This window comes from Sturnira hondurensis, unplaced genomic scaffold (assembly GCF_014824575.4).
Source record: "Sturnira hondurensis isolate 20B ecotype Veracruz unplaced genomic scaffold, ASM1482457v3 Scaffold0016617, whole genome shotgun sequence".
Classification (NCBI taxonomy): Eukaryota; Metazoa; Chordata; class Mammalia; order Chiroptera; family Phyllostomidae; genus Sturnira; species Sturnira hondurensis.
In genome coordinates this window covers 3,526,161-3,544,559 of record NW_028089248.1, presented here as the reverse complement: position 1 = coordinate 3,544,559, position 18,399 = coordinate 3,526,161, and the positions used below count along the sequence as shown (strand labels likewise).

Below are 18,399 nucleotides of genomic sequence, written 5' to 3'. Positions count from 1 at the left end.
ACAGACAGATGACCTGCTCCCAGTCCAGGGCAGGTGCCCACTGCAGGGCGCGGTGCATTCAGGGGCCCTTGGATGCTCACAATGGCCGGCTCCCACGCCGTTCCCCTGGGCCAGGCAGACAGGAGCCTCTCGGGGTCTAGAAATGCTTCTGTCCCAAAGGAAGGCTAGAGGTTTCCAGAGAAGTTGCGCTGTGGCTGCATGAGTTTGTGGGTGTAGGTGCTGGTGGGCCCCCGAGGAGACCAGGACTCCTGGAGGGCCACAATGTTAGGGGTTAGGGGGACTCCAGAGGGCCCAAGCTTGTTCCTGGTGGCCTTGGGGTCTTTCTCATCCTCCCCTTTTTAAGTCCTGCCCAGCCCCCAGCCCCCCAGCCGGGGAAGGTCCAAGGTATGGTGCTCTTTGGGGCTGGGACTCCGGGCCTGACTAAGCCACTGCACTCCTGGCAATGGCCACAGCAGACACGTGGCAAGTGATGGACCTGGGCTGTATTTGGGGCTGCACAAGTGGGAATGACCAAAATGGTGCCCCAGAGGGGGAGGGGCCACCCCTTGGTGGGGCATCTCACTGTCTCTCCAGGTTGCAGCCAGCACCCTGCACCCTCCCAGCTGGTCCCCACAGAAGGACAGGTGCTGGCCACACGTGCGAGGGCAGGGCCAGATGCCTGTTGCTTCCTGTGGCCCGTCTCCCCGGGGCCCATCTCCCTGGGGCCCGTCTCCCCGGGGTGCCTTCATGGGAAGGGGCCCCAAGGACAGCGTCTGGTTCCCAGGAGGGCAAGTGGGGCCTTCGGGCTTAGGACCCGCCCCTACGTCTGTCCCTGGGGAGGTGGAAGCACAGGGGTGAGGGCACTGCACAGGTGTGTGACCCGTCTACCTGTGGAGTGTGGAGGGCCACACCCCGGTTGGGCACACCCCACCAGCCCAGCCCAGGTGTGCACCGGGCTTCAGCCAGGCCCCCACGACTGCAGACCTAGGCAGAGCCGCTCGGGGCCATGTTGTGTGTTGGGGGCGGGGAGGCGGGGGGTGAGACAGACACTCTGTTCGCCCGCAGAGCCAGCAGCCGCCCCCACCCAGCCAACACCTCCCCAAGCCCAAGGGGGACGCCGCCCTGAAGATGCGGGCGTCGCTCCGCATGACCCGCTACCTTGAGTCCTGGGGGGCTGCGCGGCCCTTCGCCCACCTCAACCACCGAGAGAGCGTGAGCAGCAGCGAGAACCCCGTGCCCAACAGCCGGAAGCTCAAGGTAGGGCCCCGTCCCTCGGGGAGCTGGGCTCCGGATGCTCTCTGAAGGGGTCAGCAGAGCAGGGGGCATGCAGGGTCCTCCCAGCCGGCCTCACTGTCCCCACCTGTGCAATGGGTCGGCTTTCTGCCCTCCCTCCCTCCCTGGGTAATGAGGCATGTGGTCAGTGCACCAGGGCCGCTTGGATGTCTCCACCCGCTCAGTGCCCAGAGGTCAGCTTTGGTTCCGGCTGCCCCCAGCTGGGATGTCCCCGCCACCCTGCCCGTGTGTCCAAGGCAGTGGACCTGGCCCCACAATGGACTCTTGGCCCTGCGCCCCGGAGAGTAACGATCTCTTCTCCTCTCTTCCAGGCCATCCCCTTGCGGCGCTCCCGGGCCCCTGACCGGTAGGTGTGCGGTCCCCTCCCCCGACAGTATGTGGCCTGCCTTTCTGGCTAAGTCCTGTCCCGCCACCTCCTCCAGGCTGGCTGCCCTGACTAGCTTTTGGCAACAAGGGCGGCTTGGGGAGGCCTGGCCCTGACCACGGAGCTTGCCATGGCCCAGGTCAGGGTGTTTTAGAAAACAGAACTGCACAATGTTTGAGCGCCTGCTGTGTGCCCGCCCAGTGGCAGCGTCCATCAGAGGGGTTGGTGCGTGGGAGGCCTGGGGCGTGGGTGGCTCTGCTCCCTATTTCCTGCCGGGCCTTCGCTGCCCTCTGTGGGCCTCGGTGGCACCTGCCTGGCCCTTCACCGTCCTGCACGGGGCTCCACACGGCACCTCTACGCAAGCGGACGCGGGGCCTTGGGGTGATGCCTGTGGGTGTCTGATTCCAGAGGTGCCTCCCCCAAGGGGCGGTCGGAGGATGACTCAGATGATGACGAGATGCTGTCAGCCATCGAGGGGCTCAGTTCCACGAGGTGAGGGGTCTGGACCTCTGCTCACTCGGTCTCCCTCAAGTGGGGGCTCCCCTTGTGGCCAGGCCCCCAGTGACCCCGCTCCGGTCACGTCCATGGGTGCTGTCTTTCCCTTCCTGGCGCTGCCTCCTGAGGGTGGTGTCCCTCCCCCACCTCTCCCCTCCCCCACCCTCTCCACCCCTCCCCTCCCCCCACCCCCTCTCCCTCCCCCACACCTGCCCACCCACACCTGCCACCCACAGGCCCTGCTGCTCTAAGTCTGATGACTTCTACACCTTTGGGTCCATCTTCCTGGAGAAGGGCTTCGAGCGAGAGGTGAGGGTCCTGGGGGGTCCCAGGGAGGGGGGCTCCAAGGCCTGGGGGGTAGCATAGGGTGCAGGCCACGGACAACTGCACCTCAGATTTGTTCAGGGAGGTGGTGGGGAGTCGCTCCCGCTGGCTGTTGGGGAAGGGGACAGAGGTTTACCCTGTGGCCCCCACCGGGCCCCCCACATGCCCCCACCTACTCCCTTCAAGCCCCCCGCCTGGTTCCAGTGGCAAGGGGACGACCTGGCGGTCTGGCCACTGTAGCAACCAGCTTTTGCACCATCAGTGGACTGGTCTGCTGAGTGCCCACAGGGCTCGGGCACTGTCCCCTGTGTCACATGTCCTGTTGGTGGACCCCCACCCTGATGGCCTGGGCAGGCACTGCCATCCAGCTCACAACTCCTGGAGGGTTCCCCGGGCATCTTGGTCTTGGGAGTGGCCTGTCTGAGCGGGCAGGCAAGGGCTGGCACCTCTCTCCCACCATGGCCTCCAGGATTGGGGGCCTCCTCTAGCTAGGGCTCCCTGAGTTGGGGGGTGCCCTGGGTGGGGGGCTTGGCGTCTGGAGGCAGGCGTGGTAGTCAGGAAACCTGCCTGGCAGCCTCCCTTGGCTGTGGGGCCTGGGTGGGCAGCAGGCTCTCAGAGCTGGGTTTGCTCATTTGCACCAGGGAACCTCGTGGGCTGAGGTCGTGTGATGGTGCTGCATGTCAGTGGGGTGGGCAGGGGGGCGCACAGGCAGCTTGGGGGCCCAGCCTCAGCCTTACTGCTCGGTCTGGGGTGAGGACAAGACCCCCTACCCACCCCAAGGTCTGGTTCCTGGCTGCAGACGTGGGCCCTGGGCGCTTCAGGGGCCTCGGGAATCAAGAGGGAGACCTGAGCAGGGTGCGGGAGGGGAAGGTGTGGCGTCTAAAGACACAGTGGGAACAAGTTGTCCGTTGGTGGTGGTGGGAGATTGTCACCTGTGGCGCAGGGAGGGTGTGAGGGTGTTTTAAGGAGGTTAACTTGAGCCGCCCTGCCTCCTGAGAAGGGGGCGGGCAGTGGCCCTGCAGGTGGGGCCCTCCGGGGTCCTAGCCAGCGCTCATGGTCTCTGTCACCCCCAGTACCGCCTGGCGCCCATCCCCCGGGTCCGCCACTACTTCGCCTGCGCCAGCCTCATCTTCCTCTGCATCCTGCTGGTCCACGTCCTGCTGATGCCCAGGTGGGTCTGAGGAGAGTGGGGCGGTGAAGCCTAAAAAATAAGTATGTTTACAGGGTACCAGACCCGCGTCTCGTCTCTTACATGCGTGACTCCGGAAGGGGGACATGTGGCTGACCGTGTTTCGGCCAGGCCCGTGTGCTGTTCTCGGAGCGGTTGGGCTGGATTGCAGAGGGCCCCTTGGCTGAGGAAAGGGCAGCACTTGGAGGGGGTGGGAGGGGCCTGGGACTCTGGGAGGCTCAGTCCTGCGTGTGGGCCCTGGAGCTTAGGTTGTCCCCTCCTCTCTAGGACGGCGGCCCTGGGGGTGTCCTTTGGGCTGGTGGCCTGTGTGCTGGGGCTGGTGCTGGGCCTGTGCTTTGCTGACCAGTTTTTGGTGAGTGAGAGGCCATGGGTGGGGTACCTGCCTGGGCCCCACGGTTGGTGGGTTGGGGAGGGGTGAGCTGCTGCCTCCTGGACCCTCCCTGGGGGGCTGTGCCCACCTGAGCCCCTCCTGTCCCTGTCTCAAGGACAGTCACTGAGCCCTCCCGACACTTCTCCTGAGAGTTCTATCAGCATCCCCCACCCCGCCCCGCCCACTCACGGCCTCCAGGGCGGGTTGCCCCTCCTGTCTGTGCCCCCCAGTCCTGGGCTGGAGCCAGCTGACAGGGCCCTGTGGTCCCACAGAGGTGCTTCCCAGCCTGGGGGACGCTCCGGGCCATCTCCGAGAAGGTGGAGACCCACCCATTGCTGCGTTTGTCCCTGGCCATCCTGACCATCGGCAGCCTGCTCACTGTCGCCATCGTCAACCTGGTATGTCCTGGGCGGGTAAAGACCCCTGTGCCCACCTCCTGGGTGGGGCAAGTCAGACATGGACCCGGGGACCTCAAGATCTGAGACCCCCAGAATCTTGTTGCCTAAAAGCCACAGGCGGGGTAACCCCCTCTAGGGCCCCGAGGCTGGGCCCAGCAGGTCCTGACCACCCATCACCGGGCTTGTCTCCTCTGCAGCCGTTGCCGCCTTCCCTGGCCCCAGGGCTGCTGGTGGTAAACCAGACGAGCCCGAGGGCCCTGGCCAGTAGAGACGGGACCCCGTGCGAGCTCCTCCCGGTGAGTGCGCTGGCCCCGGTGCCCGGGCTGTGGGGGAGCTGGGTCTGGCGCCCCGCCCCCTCCGCCAAGGCACAGGCAGGGCCCATGAGGGCTGCGCTGGGGGCCACGAGGGTCTGGGCGCTGGTACACCACCAGTCCAGGGTGTGTGAGTGGGGGCCCCCCACACTGGTGTGAGTGTCCTGACCCCCAGGCTCTGGGTGGCTGTTAGGGTCTCCATTTTGATGGCCGGGAATCGGCTTGGGGAGGTCGCCATCAGTCACAGGGCTGGGACGAGGACCCAGGCGGGCTGGCGCCAGGAGCTCCCCAGCAGGGTGAAGGCTGTGGGACTTTGAGGGCGCAGCAGCAAATTTGGAGCCGTTCTCTAAGGGGCCGAAAGGTTATGGGCAGCGCGGGGGTGGGGGTGGGGTGGGGCAGGGGCAGGGCAGTGAGGAAAAGCGAGGTGTGTAGTGGGAACAGGTTTTAGCTCTTGGGTGCAGGGGTGGCCAGTGGCAGGTCTGAGCCGGCCTGGGAGGAGGGCTGGGTCTGGGTTCTGGAGGCTGTGGGGAGCACGCATGGCCTGGCACAGGAGAGTGGCAGGGATGCACTTTGGGAAGGGCATGCTCGTGGCCCAGGGGCTGTCAAGGCGTGTGCCCGCCACTCCCTGCCCTTTGTCCCGTCTGTACACCACAGCGTTTTATTACAGTGGTTTCCTTTAAATGAGTTCATTTGCCCGAAGTGAAAGTAAAAATGGCACAGTGGTAGGAAGTTGGAGATGCCAGTGCCTGCTCGTCACTGAGCTGGGAGGTCAAGGAGGCACTGGCTGTTCAGAGTCCCCGAGTGGCGAAGGCTGGCCCGGATGGCCTCTCTCGGAGGTGAGAGGTGGGGGCTGACCTGTGCCCTGTCTCCCCAGTATTACACCTGCAGCTGCGTCCTGGCCTTTGTCGCCTGCTCCGTCTTCCTGCGCATGAGCCTGGAGCTGAAAGTGGTGCTGCTGACAGTGGCCTTGGTGGTCTACCTGGTGCTCTTCAACGTCTCCCAGTGCGTGCAGTGGGACTGCTGTGGCCACGGCCTGGGCAACCTCAGCGAGACCAACGCCACCCTCAGGTGGGGCCCAAGTCGCTCACTGCAGGACCCTGGTCCCCTGCCCGCTGTAACTGGGGCCACAGTAGCACCTGTGTCCCAGGAAGGGCTGTTGTGTGCATTATTCCGGGGGCTCTGGGCCCCTCCTAGGTGGAGAGGAGAGCCTGGCCCCCCTTGAACTAAACGGCTGGCATGGGGGCCCCAGAACAAAACCCGCCCTTGGGGGTCTGGCTGGCACCTGCTAACTCCTGCCAGTCTGTAGCCACCCAGGCCTCTCCCCGGACCCCAGCAGGAGCCCTGACCCCGCCCAGCTGCCATGGCCTGGGGGCTTTCTCTGCAGAGGGGGCTGGTCCTCACCACGCAGGTGTGAGCTCAGCTGTCACCTCAGGGAGGCCTCCCCACTCCCACCCCTTTTCTCTGCTCAAAGTTCTCTCTCGTCGTGTTTACCTGTTGTACCGTCTCTGTGGCTCTCCCCTGGGTACACGTACCCCCGCACGTGGGGCCTGGGATCGACCCCTGCCCTCCCCCTTCACACCCAGCAGCTCCCCAGCCTGTGCGTGCAGGGATCTGAAGACCATGACCAGCTTCTACCTGGTTCTCTTCTACGCCACCCTCGTCATGCTCTCCAGACAGGTGAGCCCAGGGCGCCTCCGATGCAACCCTCGCTCTGCTGAGCTCACCTGCCCTCCTTGTTGGGGAGGTGGGGGCGGGCTGGGCTGCCTCCGCCCTGGAGCACACCCTGTGGGGAAGCCCTGTTCCCGGTCAGCGTGGCGCTCACTGGGGCTGGGACACGGCTACGCTGCCTGCAGATCGACTATTACTGCCGCCTGGACTGCCTGTGGAAGAGGAAGTTCAAGAAGGAGCGCGAGGAGTTTGAGACCATGGAGAGCGTGAACCGCCTCCTCCTGGAGAACGTCCTGCCGGCGCACGTGGCGGCCCACTTCGTCGGCGACAAGCTGGATGAGGTGTGGTGTGGGGCTGGGCTGCCCGAGGTCGGGGGAGGTTCACAGCTACAGCACAAAGAGCTTCCCACGGCGGCGTGGGCCTCACCTGTGTGCCCTGGTGACAGTGTGAGCTGGCAGCTGGAGGGGCACGGGCTGGGGAGTCGGGGGCCTGGGTGGACTGGGCCTCAGGTTTTGCGCCTGAAAGCTGGGGCCCAGGCACTTGCCGGGCAGGACGGCGCAGGGCTCCAGTGTGGCCGGTGTCCATAACCTGGGCCACCTGTGACGAAGGCATGTGTCTCCGCCAGTCCCCAGCAGCCACGTCACGGAGAACCCACCTCCTGATCGCTGCCTTCCATGTGGGGGTTCCCAACCCTGCTCTGCAGACTCGGGGGGTTTTAGAGCAAAAGCCCAGCCCGAGGCTAAACCCCCTTCCCCCGCTGACTCAGAGTGCCTCTTTAAAGGCCCCCCCACCATGGAAGGAGCCCTCTGGGTCACCGTGATGAGGACTGCCACCTTGCCCCCCCGGGGGCCCTCTGTGGCAAGGTTGGGTGGGCACCCTGAGGCCTGTTCCTCCCCACCCCCAGGACTGGTACCATCAGTCCTACGACTGTGTCTGCGTCATGTTCGCCTCCGTGCCGGAGTTCAAGGTCTTCTACACGGAGTGCGACGTCAACAAGGAGGGGCTGGAGTGCCTGCGCCTGCTCAACGAGATTATCGCCGACTTCGACGAGGTGCGGCCTGGTGGTGGGTGGCGGCATCCTGTGCCCCTGGCGGCTTTGTGGTTTTATTCGAGTTGCAGGTCTCTCTGCGACAGGCAGCTGCCTGAGGGTAGCTGTGGGTCCTCGCGGAGCAGTCGTTTCTAATGGAACCCACGCGCCGGCAGCCCTGAGCACACTGCTGCAGAGCAAGAGCCGGAGGAGAGTGGGAGGGATGGGAGGCCCAGGGAGGGCTCGACCCCAGCAGGAACCTGGGCCAGGCCTGCCTGCCACAGCGGTCACGGCCCTGCCCCCTCTGTCCTGCAGCTGCTGCTGAAGCCCAAGTTCAGCAGCGTGGAGAAGATCAAGACCATTGGCAGCACCTACATGGCAGCTGCAGGGCTCAGCGGCCCCTCCGGGCAGGAGAACCAGGTACTCAGCCAAGCTGGGGGCCTGGAGTCCCGGCCCCAAAGGTGAAATCCAGCAGTCCCCAGACCTGTCACCTCAACGAGGGCCCCCCCCAGGTCCTGACCTGGGGAGCGAGGGGGGTCAGCAGTGAGGGAGCAGGTCCTGGGCCCTCCTCGAAAGCCTCTCCTGCAGGCCTCGTGCCCACGGAGTGCAGCAGGTCAGGGTGCTCTGAGCGCCCATCTGGCCTGGTCGGGAAGATGGGGGTGACCCGCAGTGGCCCCAGGGACAGCGCTCTGTCCTGCAGGACCTGGAGCGGCAGCACGCCCACATTGGCATCATGGTGGAGTTCAGCGTCGCCCTGATGAGCAAGCTGGACGGCATCAACAGGCACTCCTTCAACTCCTTCCGCCTGCGTGTCGGTGAGGCCCGGGGTGGGCGGGGCCTGTGTGGCGCACCCAGCTGTCTCCCCCGAAAGGCTCTAGAGGCCATTCTGATTAGTTTTAGTCGTAACTCATTCCTGCAGAGAGTGGGGAGCCCCCAGCTGTCAGCTGTAACTAGGTGACCTTCAGCTGCTCCGAGCTGTTGGCTGCCGGGCCCTGCTCAGAGCCCATGTTCTGTTGGGAGACAAGCAGACGCTGGAGCAGCGAGGCTGCCCAGGCTCGGGCAGTGCCGCCAGGTCCGCGAAGCACGTGCTCACCTTCCTCTAGCTGCTCCTTCCTCTAGGTGCTTTCTGTGGTGGGCGGTAGAGTCTGTGTGTGACCCCTGCCCCTGGGAAGCCTGAGGCACGGTCTCCGTGACCTGACAGCTGGGAACGTCACTCTAGGCATCAACCACGGGCCTGTGATCGCCGGTGTGATCGGGGCACGGAAGCCCCAGTATGACATCTGGGGCAACACGGTCAACGTGGCCAGCAGGATGGAGAGCACGGGCGAGCTTGGGAAGATCCAGGTGAGCCCCCAGCTGGGACACGTGGCTGCGGAGGACAGAACTTCCTGGAGGGGAGGGCGCCTGGGCCTCGGGCTGCTGGGAGCCTGGCTGTCAGGTCCGCAAGGGAAACCAGACTCAGGCGGCTACCAGCCGGTTCCTACCTGCCCCTCCCCGCAGGTGTGCTGCCAGCTTACAAAGGCTTCGGTTTCTTTCCAGGTGACAGAAGAGACATGCACCATTCTCCAGGGACTTGGTTACTCTTGCGAATGCCGAGGACTGATTAACGTCAAAGGCAAAGGGGAACTCAGGACGTACTTTGTCTGCACAGACGCCGCCAAGTTCCAAGGGCCTGGGCTGAACTGAGGGCAGGGGTGGGCCAGACACGCTCGAGGCCGATGTCCGTCCGAAAGCAAGCCGACGGGAGGACTCAGCCCCATGCCGGTCATGGCCTTCCACGGCCTTGGCCACCACTACCTCCTGACAGATGGCGTGTGTGGCTCCTTGCATTTGCACAAGTGGACTTCTCAGAAATGTGCCCGCCCCCCACTCAAGGGGACCACAGAGCCGCCTGACATACGGCCAGCCAGACCCTCCGAGTGGCTGGGGTTGGGAACGCGGCCTCCAGCACAGCGGGCTGACGCTCGCTCTGGAGGGCCACACCCTCCTGCAGATCCCGCCTGCACACACTGCCTGGCGGCCAGGGAGCTGCGCGAGCACCCCGTTTCCTAGATACAGGAGGACTACGAGCAGGTGTGGGGGGCCGGCCGGGGACACGTCCGCCCCAGCGGGCCAGCTGACTGCTTACCCGGGTGGCCAGGGGCTGCAGACCAGTGAAGGGCTTCAGGAGGAGAGCGTGGCACAGCGGACACCCGTGCTGCCTGCCACCTCCGCCCTGTGTTTGTTCTGCATGGATCCATCCTTAATGGTCTTTCCCTTTTTAATGACTTCTTGGAGGCCAGCCAGTCGCCTCCCCTGCAGCGCGTTATCTGCCTTTTTAATCGCCAGCAGGAAGCAGGCTGCTGCCCCGTGTCCTCTGGGATGCGGTTGGCCCTCACGCCGAACCAGACCATTTTGAGTCCAGCATTGAGGTCAGGTTCAATGAGTAGAAACCCTAGGCAATCAGGCCCCGCCAGCCTCTCAGCCCTCCTCTCACCAGCCGTGCACTTCCGAGCTCTGCCTGCAGGCTTCCCCGCGTCCCACGTCCACGCTGGATGGGAAGGGAAGGAGTCGGGAGAGCTGGGACGCCCCCTGGTCCTCAGTCCAGCACTGACCCGAGGAGCTCCAGACTGGGAGCAAGTGCTCAGTGAGGGCGCGTGGAGAGGCCCCCACCTAGGAAGCCAGCCCCCTCTTGGATGCTGACACCTTCTTGTTCTGAGTGAGTGAATCAAGGCAGCTGCTAAAAAGCCAGGTTTGTGAGCTTCAACTCTTGGTCCAATGCAGTCAGACTAGGTTCTAAGGTGAGAACCAACCAACCAGCCGGTTCCTTTTTCTGAACGGACCTCTGCCTCATGGGCAGAGCCGCCCTCGTGCCCTCACACACATAGGTGACTGTCACCATATGGCCGGGCTCTCAGCCCGAAGTCACCCATGCACCCCCTGGAATTACCACTGTGCACAGAAGCAGCTTCAGGAGATGACGCAGGGTCGCAGGCAGGGCGGCTCAGTGTCAAGGGCTGCCTGGGGCTGAGGCCTGGAGTTGGCGGCCAGCCCGGGGCTGAGTGCGGTGCGTGGGGCCAGGGCCGGCAGCCTGGGCCGTGACTTGCTGTGGGGCTTGTTGCGCTGCAGGGGAGTGGGTGGGCACTGAGGTGGCACTTGGATTTCACGGCAGAAGTGCTAGTACAGGACAGCCAGCCCCGCTCACAGTGCTTAGGGGGCCAGCTTCGGGTGGGCGCTGTGCCCAAGTCTAGACCCCCGAATGCCAGCGGTGACCAGGGCTGCTGGCTGGCGCTCCTGGGAAGGCCCCTCGCCAGCAGGGCGCAGACACGCTCCTATTATCGCAATATACGTTACTTTTTCTTTCAGTAACAGAAATCTCGACAGGAAGTTGAAAAAAAAATAGGTCGCCATTAATGTATCTTTACGTCCAATTAAAGCACTGTGCTCAAATAAGATTTTAAGTTTTCGATGTTCAAATCGAAGTATATAACTGACCATAAAAGTTACCTGCAGTTATTTCGCATAAATGTTTTCTAATTACTGAGTCATTTCTCCACGCCCCATTTTGTTCTGTGGATGACAGGACAAGCATCTTTTCCTAACACTGACCTTTTTCTATGGGTCAAGGACTTGCTTAAAAGTGACCCGAAGGTGGGCCTCACTGACACCAGTGAAAAACCCCCCTAAGTTTCCTGGTTTAAGAAAACAACTGGAAAAGGGGACCTCAGCCACTGCAGACGCGTGCACATTATCGGGTGAATGTGCAGAAATGTGCTTCGAGAAGGTGCATGCAAATACACCTTACTCTGTGTAACTGAGGATTTACAGATCTGTAGCATTTCAAAACATTTTCGTTTTTATAAAGGACCTGTGTTTCTACTTGGTTTAGCTTTTCATGTATTAAATCACCAGCATGGAAAACCTGAATGTCTTGACTTCAAATGCTCTCTCGGCCTTTAGGATCTTAGCCCAGGGAAAGTAGACCTCCGGTTCAGGGCCGATAGTGCCCCGTCATCTCAGGGCTGGGGGGAGCAGGGGCACTGCCGACCCCGAGACTGCTGCCCCCTACCACTGTCCCCGCTCTCTGGCGCCGAGGGTGGCCACAAGCAAAGCCGCCGTCCTCCTCACAAGGGCCACTGTCGGAGGAGCTCAACAGACACAATCTGGGAAGTCAGGAGTGATCTGGTTTCTTTAATGGGGACTGTGGCGAGTGCGAAAACCTCAGGGACTTTCTGCTCTACTTCTGGGCTGCTCTCCACGCTATCAGGAAAGGTCAAAGGGGAACTCAGCTGCTATGCCTTGTCCAGCTTATAGTCCCAGGTTTCAGCCTGGTTACCCAATAGAAGTCCAGTCTCTGGAATGTTAAAGTTAATTGTTCCAAAGTTTAATTAAAAACACAATTTACAAATATTCAGTATCTTGTGAAAAGCACTTCCAATGTAAGGATGAAAAAGTATGTACATAATATATAATCCAATACCAGTCAGCTTCCACTCCCGTCGGGCCCGCACTCGGCAACAGCAGGCTTTTTAGCTCCTTCGAGATCTGAAACAAAAAAGATACTTCCTTCAGTGACTTGTCCTTCCGGTGAACAAAGGGCGGGAAGGGAGGGACAGCGCTCACGGCCCTCCCTCATTGGGGCAGGTGAGGACGGCGTGCATTTTTAGGGGCTCACTGGGCTCTTTCTGTGACTGTGTGGACAACATGGGATGGGAACAGAGTCTTCTGTGCGCGACCACCACACAGTGCTGGGACTTGTCCCAGGCCACTTGGGCGAGAAGGCTGCCGTTCCCGACAGGGCCGGGCACGTACCTTCTGTCAGGTCCACCAGGCTCTCTCCCATGACGGGGCAGGGGACAGAGATGCCCATGGCCTTCCGAACCCCGTAAGTGCTGACGACGTCGCCTGGCGTCACCTGCTGTGCGAGTTCTTTAAGGTTGTTGGTCACCTGCTCAGCTGGAAGAAAAAAGATGAAAACTGTTCTAGGTCCAGAAATGCAGCTTCTGCAGGGAACAAGGGTACAGATGTCAAGGCTAGTGTCCTCCCCTCCACTTGGTACCGCTCCCCCGGAGGGGCCGCCTACCGAGGTGCATTTCCCTGTAGGAGGGGCCCAGGAGGCAGATGGTGTTGGGGGGCGGCCTGGTGCTCAGGCGCTCGTTCTGGGCTTCCTGGAGCTCCCGGAGAAGCCTGGTGGTCTCGTCCAGCTTCCTCTGGAACACCTCGGCTTCTGGGGCAAGACAAGGGCGCACTGGAGCAAGCCCACCGGTCAGTCTCCTCCCCTCCAATGAGACGGCCACCACAGACGTGCCCTGCTGTCCCTAAAGCCTGGCCAGTGGTCAACGGCTCTGCGAGTCTGTTTGGCAGGGACAGTGGGCCCTCACTGCCATGTCCGGTGGAACTCCTCTCAAGCCCTCCAGAGACACTCACCTTCTGAGTCAAAAACTTCAGCTGGAGCGCCAAAGCTGGCTACGGCTTCCAGTGCCGCCAGCCTGTCCTGGCTGCCGGGGTCCGGCCGCCCCGCCGGCTCCACCTCTGCGACCTGCTTTGAAAAAAGGCGCACAGACGGCTGGAGCCTGCTGGAGCCCGACAGGGCTGGCCTGAGAACTCAGTCAGACGGCTCGTGTTCACAGGCTCCGTTACTCCACCACGTCCTTTGCAGTTAAAACTTACTACCTAGAAGAATGTCTTTCCCAAACACTTGAAGAATGCCATTCCCAAAGCCTGACCGTGAACCCACTGTGCTCATAAGGTAATGGTGTGTCTTACACGAGCTGTACCATTTGCTCTCACGTGCCAGCCACTCTGCATGTAAAGGGACAGCAGCCTGGGATAGCTGTCACTGCAACCAGGCCTCCCGTCTCCCAGGCCCCCAGCACTCTTGTAGGAGACCCTGTACATAAGACCCTCCTGGGGTTTCCTCCACACCCCAGCGATGGGCTGTCAGTGTTGCATGGGAGAAACAAAACCCAAGAAAGGGTGGAGTTTTAATTCTGGAACTGTAAGATGGTTTCCATAACTTCAGCGCTGCTTTTTAGGAACGATCGACCCAGACAATCAGGAGCCAGAGCCAGCGGCGCCCACCGGACACCGGCACTACGCTCTGTCTCTCTGCTGGCACGTGGGCTGAGGCGTGCGGTGCTGTCAGGACCCCTGACCCCTTCCGGCTCTTTTCCTTGGCCCCCAGCTCCCTTTCCCTCTGAACCTCACACCTGCCCCTCAGCGAGCACAGGACCTGGGAAGGACGTGGTTTGTAACCACCGCCCACACCTGCACCGCTCTCCACCAGCTCGCACGTCTTCAGGTGCTCTGTCCCCTCAGCTAAAGGGCTCCCTTGGGTCCCAGATCCTCCCTGTCCCCGTTGTCCTACTCAACTCCCTGAAGTGTCTCCCTTCTGTCCCCACCAGGTTACTGATGGCCCTAAGGTTACAAGTGACACGCACCAGACTTCTGTTCCTACCCTAACTTCGGGTCTTCCCCAAGGCTCTGCCCTCTGCCCGCCCCCCGTGTTCCCCTGACAGCACCCTCCCACGCCGGAAGCCAGGGGTGGGTCCCCTCTGCACTGCAGACCCGTACTAGGCCTGGCCGCACTCAGTCCCATGTCGTCCTCTCCACCGCACAGCCTCAGTCTTTTCCTTCCTGTCCCTTCTGCTAGTTTTTGTTTGTTTGTTTGTTTAGACAAGGCCCACTGCTCCTCACGGGCCCCCTCCTTCCAGCCCTGTCCATCTGTCCATCCAGACCCAGGTCACTGGCACCGCTTGGGAGGGGGTCCTCAGCCTCCTGATGCTGGTTCCCCACCCCTCGCCACGGCCCGTGGGCCCACTCCTGTGTTGGCCACCACCGTGCGCTCGGCGGGGAGACACGGGTCGTTGCACCGGGTCCTCGGTGCCCTTTCCACACACAGCCTGACCGCTTCGGCCTTTCGGCTTACTCTCCATTTAAAAATCTTTCAGAAAGAACAGTCACCTCTGTTTCCTGCGCTGCATCAGCTGTCCTGGTCTGGCCGTCATCTTCAGGGGACGCCTATGAGGGTAAAGAAAACCAACTTTGTGTTAGAAGGTGTAAAAAAGGGCAAATACCAAGGAAATAGAAAAACAGGCAGTCTCACGGCAAGAGAAGAGGAGTAAGAATATGGATTATGGGAATATAAGCTTTAAACCAAAAATGAATTAGACACGATCATGTATTAAATTAGCTTTTCATGTACTAAATCACCAGCATGGAACACCTGAACGTTTCTGAGAGTCGAGAGCGCCCCCTACCAGCGACCCCTCGACAGGCAGCTCTGCCGGTTCAAAAGGCACAGGCAAGCAGCCCAGGTGCCTGCAGAGACACAGTCCCCTCCCCACAGCCGGCCACTGAGGAGGAGCGCAGGGGCTCGGGCCGTCCCTGCTGATGGAGGCGCGCGCCAGGCGGGAGGGCTGCTGTCCCAGACCCGGCTGCACTCGGGCCGCCCGCAGGGAGCAGGCAGATGTGGGAACGGACGGCTGGGGTGTGTTCACAAGCCAGTGACAACGTCCTCTCGTTTGGAAAGGGGGCGCTGTGATTCATGTAACCGATTCCCAATTTTTATGTCCTCACAGGTAACTTTTCCTATTTCCTAGACTCAGTTCTGAGAATTACTCTCAGATCGAAGAGAGGAGAAACTGGAAACACACTGCCACATTAGCCAAACGAAGGCTATTCAACGTAAGCTCAAGCCCATTCACTCCCTCAGAGGAACTAACGGGGAGGGTGCAGCAAAAATGTCTTTGGGCCTGGTGTGGAACGCGGCTCCTGCGTGTGCGCCCACGGCAGTGCCTGTGGGACCCACGGGGCAGAAGGCACGCACATCTTGTCGTCCTGGTCTCAGAGCTGAGTCTCTAACTTACCCCAGATTACGAACTCTGACCCCTTGAACTGGGGCTGGCTCCCAGGTGCCACTAAAAGTCAGTGGTGAGGAAGCAAACCCCACTTCTGCGTCTTCGGGCCTAGGCCCAGGGGACGACGACAGTCCTGGCCCTCAGATCCTGGTGCCTGCACCACCCACTCCCACTCACTACCCCCCGCCCGCCATCCCGGCCCGGGCTGGGCCACCCTCTCGGAGGACCGGAGTGCAGCCGCCACACCAGTAACCCGGGCTTCACAACGCGCACGACTAACGCTTGGGCACTGGGGATAAATGGCCCTGTCTTTTCAGAGGCCTTCTTACCGTCTCCAACTCCTGCAGGGCTCTGGAGTGGCCTCCTTTAGTTAAAACATCCAGTAGGCTGTCTGCCATGACGTATGGGTAATCTTGGCACGTGGCCAGAAACTCATGGACGCTGAAAGACAGTGTGTTGGGAAGGTCAGCGCTGTTCCCACAGATGCCCTCAGTTTCCAGAGTGTGACGTCCAGCCATTCGCCTAGGTCCACCTCTGCGGCCACACACTCACCCACTGGGCACACTCCGCAGGGGAGAACGAGACAGTCCCACAGGACAGCGCGGTGAGACGCTGGGGAGCCGGGCCGAGGGGACTGAGGGCGCAGTCCCGGGGCTCCGTGTCCCGCCCTTCCTTCCTCCCCCAGGGATCGTCCCCACCCAGAGACTTCCGCCGGCACTGGACCTCTCCAAGTCACACTGCCAGCCTGGACCACGCCCTTTGGCACAGGCGTATAGATCAGTGCCGTAGAAAACGTAAAAACATGGCGCTCAGCATACCGAAGGGCAGGCGACTCACCTGAAATCGCTGGGAACGTCAGAGTCGTCTTCCCCGTAGGCTGAATAGATTAAATCCGAATCGTCCTTGCTGATGTTGGCAAATGTGGAGTCGTAGTGAGGAGCGTAGGAACTGTAGGGCCCATAGTTCAAGTACAACACTGTGGGCAAAGGTCGAACACCTCACTGCTCCGGACCACCGGGCGCGTCGGCCCGCGTTCGCTGCAGGAGGGGCTGCTCCCTGCCAGCTTTACTCCTGCGCCGACTGGGGTGCGAATCTAAGGTGGACGTACCCCCAGCAGATGCCCGCGGAGTCGCTACTCCAGTGACTTTCCCCCCACAAAGCGGAGAGGGAATAGAGGGAAACTTGTTTTGAACATTAATATGCAATTTTCAGTTTCTTCGGAGTTTAGTAAAATAGGTAAATAATTAAAGTGGCAAAAATATCATCGAGAAAGGGAAGGAAACAGTAAATGGTAACAGCCACGAGGGGGCGCCTCACCTGGGGTCACTCTGTTCCTTTTGTCCTCCTTGAATCCCTGCAGGGTGTTCACTCCAGACTGCAGCCGGCCCGTGGTCATGCCCAGCCGCACGGGGCAGTAGCCAGGCTCTGGAACACAAGGCTGCGTGGTGAGTCGGGTGCTGTGGGGAAGCTCGCTGAGCGGTGCTCTGCATGGTGCTGGCACGTACGCAGCTTCACGCCATCTGCGTGACGAACGAGGTCGGGGAGCCCTCGCTGTCCCCACTTTTAAGGTAAGAAAACCTGAGCTTCGAAAGGCAGGCAGGTGGCCAGGATCCAAACCTGGTCATTCCCATCACACGCTACTGCCTCCTGGAATTCCTTTTTTTTTAAAGATTTTATTTATTTATCTTTAGAGGGGAAGGGAAGGAGAGAAGGAGAGAAATATCAATGTATGGTTGCCTCTCGTGAGTCCCCTGATGGGAACTGGCCTGCAACCCAGGCATGTGCCCTGACTGGGAATCGAACTGCGATCGCGTGGTTCGCAGGCCCGAGCTCCTGGAATTCTTCATAATCACACTGTACCTCACCTGAAACCAAGATGGAGAAGGGGACCTTCGCCTGTTACGATGGACGTAAACCAGCAGGAAGGGCTAGTGAAAGGCCGAGGGAGGGAAAACAGCCCGACTAAGGATGAGCACCCCTAATACATTTGGAAGGAACATGTACAGTGAGGAGCAGCCTCTGCAGATGTGACCTCTGGACTCTGGCCAAGGAGCCTAGCGGCTGGAGTGTCGTCCTGATACACCAAGGTTACGGGTTCGATCCCCGGTCAGGGCACATGTAAGACGCAGCCAATGAGTGCATCCGTAAGTGGGACACCAAGTTGGTGTTTCTCTCTTTCATAAAAGACCAATGACAACGTGACCTCCACGCACCAGGAACAAGCCCTGGGGACGACACCGGGGCTCTGAAATGAGCAGGACGGTGCCAGGAGGAGGCATGGTCTCTGACTGCGCCCACGGACACGGGTGCACCCTCCTCGATTAGAGCCCTGGCCTTCGCGCCGTGAGCGCCCTGCCACCACGGCTGTGACAGACGACTGCAGCAGCCCCTCTCCCCTCTCAGGAAGCAGCCCTGAGCTGGTGTCCTGACGGGCACTGGCCCTCCACCAGGACGACGAAAGCGCGAGGTAAATGGGCACCTTCCGCCTTAAAGCAGAGCCCGGTCACAAGGGGGGAGGGGCGTCCCGCAGCGTCGCCTTCATCAGGGCAGCTGCCCTCCTGCCACCCAAGCTTCTCCAGCACCACCCTAGAGACAGCCACGCTCCCAATCTAGTGGCAGTTTTGTGGCCCAAGACCACCCCCCCCGCTGTGGGAAGTTCTCACGCAGGCACGAAGTTCCGCTGTGACGCATGGCCGCAGCGCTCCCCCCTCCGAGGGAGCACCCCTCTGGAGCGCTTCAAGGGCGGGGGCCAGCCCACGCCAGCCCACTCAGTCTCCAAATGCACTGGGCTCCGCTCCCAGGTTTTCTCACCGGGGTTCCCCCTCCCTTGCCCACCTTTTTGGGGTCGAGCCAACCACGACCTGGCTAAGGAAGCCCTCCTGGACCCTGCGGCACTGGAAGGCACAGCTGCTCCATCCGCCCGGCCCACGAGGAGTCTGTTGGCACCGCCCTCTCCCTCCCCACAGAGCAGAGCGGGAGGGATGGGTCTCTCCATCTGTCCCCTCCGTACCCCTGGCCCCACCCCCAGGGCCCCAGACAGCACCTGGCCCCTGTGAACAATAAACATTGGAGACGTTTCCGGAAGTACAGGGACTGTCGTCACTCATTTTGGGGTCCCCATCTCTCTCTCACGACGGCAGCCC

General features: G+C 61.4%; 2 protein-coding genes across 7 annotated transcripts in view; one reads left to right on the top strand and one right to left on the bottom strand.

Moving 5' to 3' along the window:
* ADCY7 (adenylate cyclase 7) overlaps positions 1 to 11,324 on the top strand; it is a 47,376-nt gene extending 36,052 nt beyond the window's left edge. For 4 of the 5 annotated variants that reach the window (XM_037066352.1, XM_037066354.1, XM_037066351.1 and 1 more), the window contains exons 11-26: positions 1,045 to 1,236; positions 1,584 to 1,618; positions 2,045 to 2,128; positions 2,368 to 2,440; positions 3,529 to 3,626; positions 3,912 to 3,996; positions 4,287 to 4,412; positions 4,610 to 4,708; positions 5,598 to 5,791; positions 6,310 to 6,400; positions 6,577 to 6,732; positions 7,296 to 7,442; positions 7,734 to 7,838; positions 8,104 to 8,233; positions 8,638 to 8,762; positions 8,958 to 11,324. In XM_037066352.1, coding sequence (XP_036922247.1) covers positions 1,045 to 1,236; positions 1,584 to 1,618; positions 2,045 to 2,128; positions 2,368 to 2,440; positions 3,529 to 3,626; positions 3,912 to 3,996; positions 4,287 to 4,412; positions 4,610 to 4,708; positions 5,598 to 5,791; positions 6,310 to 6,400; positions 6,577 to 6,732; positions 7,296 to 7,442; positions 7,734 to 7,838; positions 8,104 to 8,233; positions 8,638 to 8,762; positions 8,958 to 9,104 — 1,887 coding nt within the window. In that variant the 3' untranslated portion in view covers positions 9,105 to 11,324. The remainder of the gene's footprint in view (positions 1 to 1,044; positions 1,237 to 1,583; positions 1,619 to 2,044; positions 2,129 to 2,367; positions 2,441 to 3,528; positions 3,627 to 3,911; positions 3,997 to 4,286; positions 4,413 to 4,609; positions 4,709 to 5,597; positions 5,792 to 6,309; positions 6,401 to 6,576; positions 6,733 to 7,295; positions 7,443 to 7,733; positions 7,839 to 8,103; positions 8,234 to 8,637; positions 8,763 to 8,957) is intronic. The other variant, XM_037066355.1, reaches the window with a different exon arrangement.
* A 438-nt stretch (positions 11,325 to 11,762) lies between these two features.
* Positions 11,763 to 18,399, bottom strand: part of BRD7 (bromodomain containing 7) — a 33,239-nt gene continuing 26,602 nt past the window's right edge. Inside the window, exons 10-17 of one of the 2 annotated variants that reach the window (XM_037066356.1) lie at positions 16,574 to 16,681; positions 16,094 to 16,232; positions 15,586 to 15,697; positions 14,361 to 14,417; positions 12,825 to 12,939; positions 12,481 to 12,624; positions 12,210 to 12,353; positions 11,763 to 11,942 (exon numbers count right to left, since the gene is read on the bottom strand). In XM_037066356.1, the coding sequence (XP_036922251.1) occupies positions 11,881 to 11,942; positions 12,210 to 12,353; positions 12,481 to 12,624; positions 12,825 to 12,939; positions 14,361 to 14,417; positions 15,586 to 15,697; positions 16,094 to 16,232; positions 16,574 to 16,681 (881 nt within the window). In that variant the 3' untranslated portion in view covers positions 11,763 to 11,880. The remainder of the gene's footprint in view (positions 11,943 to 12,209; positions 12,354 to 12,480; positions 12,625 to 12,824; positions 12,940 to 14,360; positions 14,418 to 15,585; positions 15,698 to 16,093; positions 16,233 to 16,573; positions 16,682 to 18,399) is intronic. The other variant, XM_037066357.1, reaches the window with a different exon arrangement.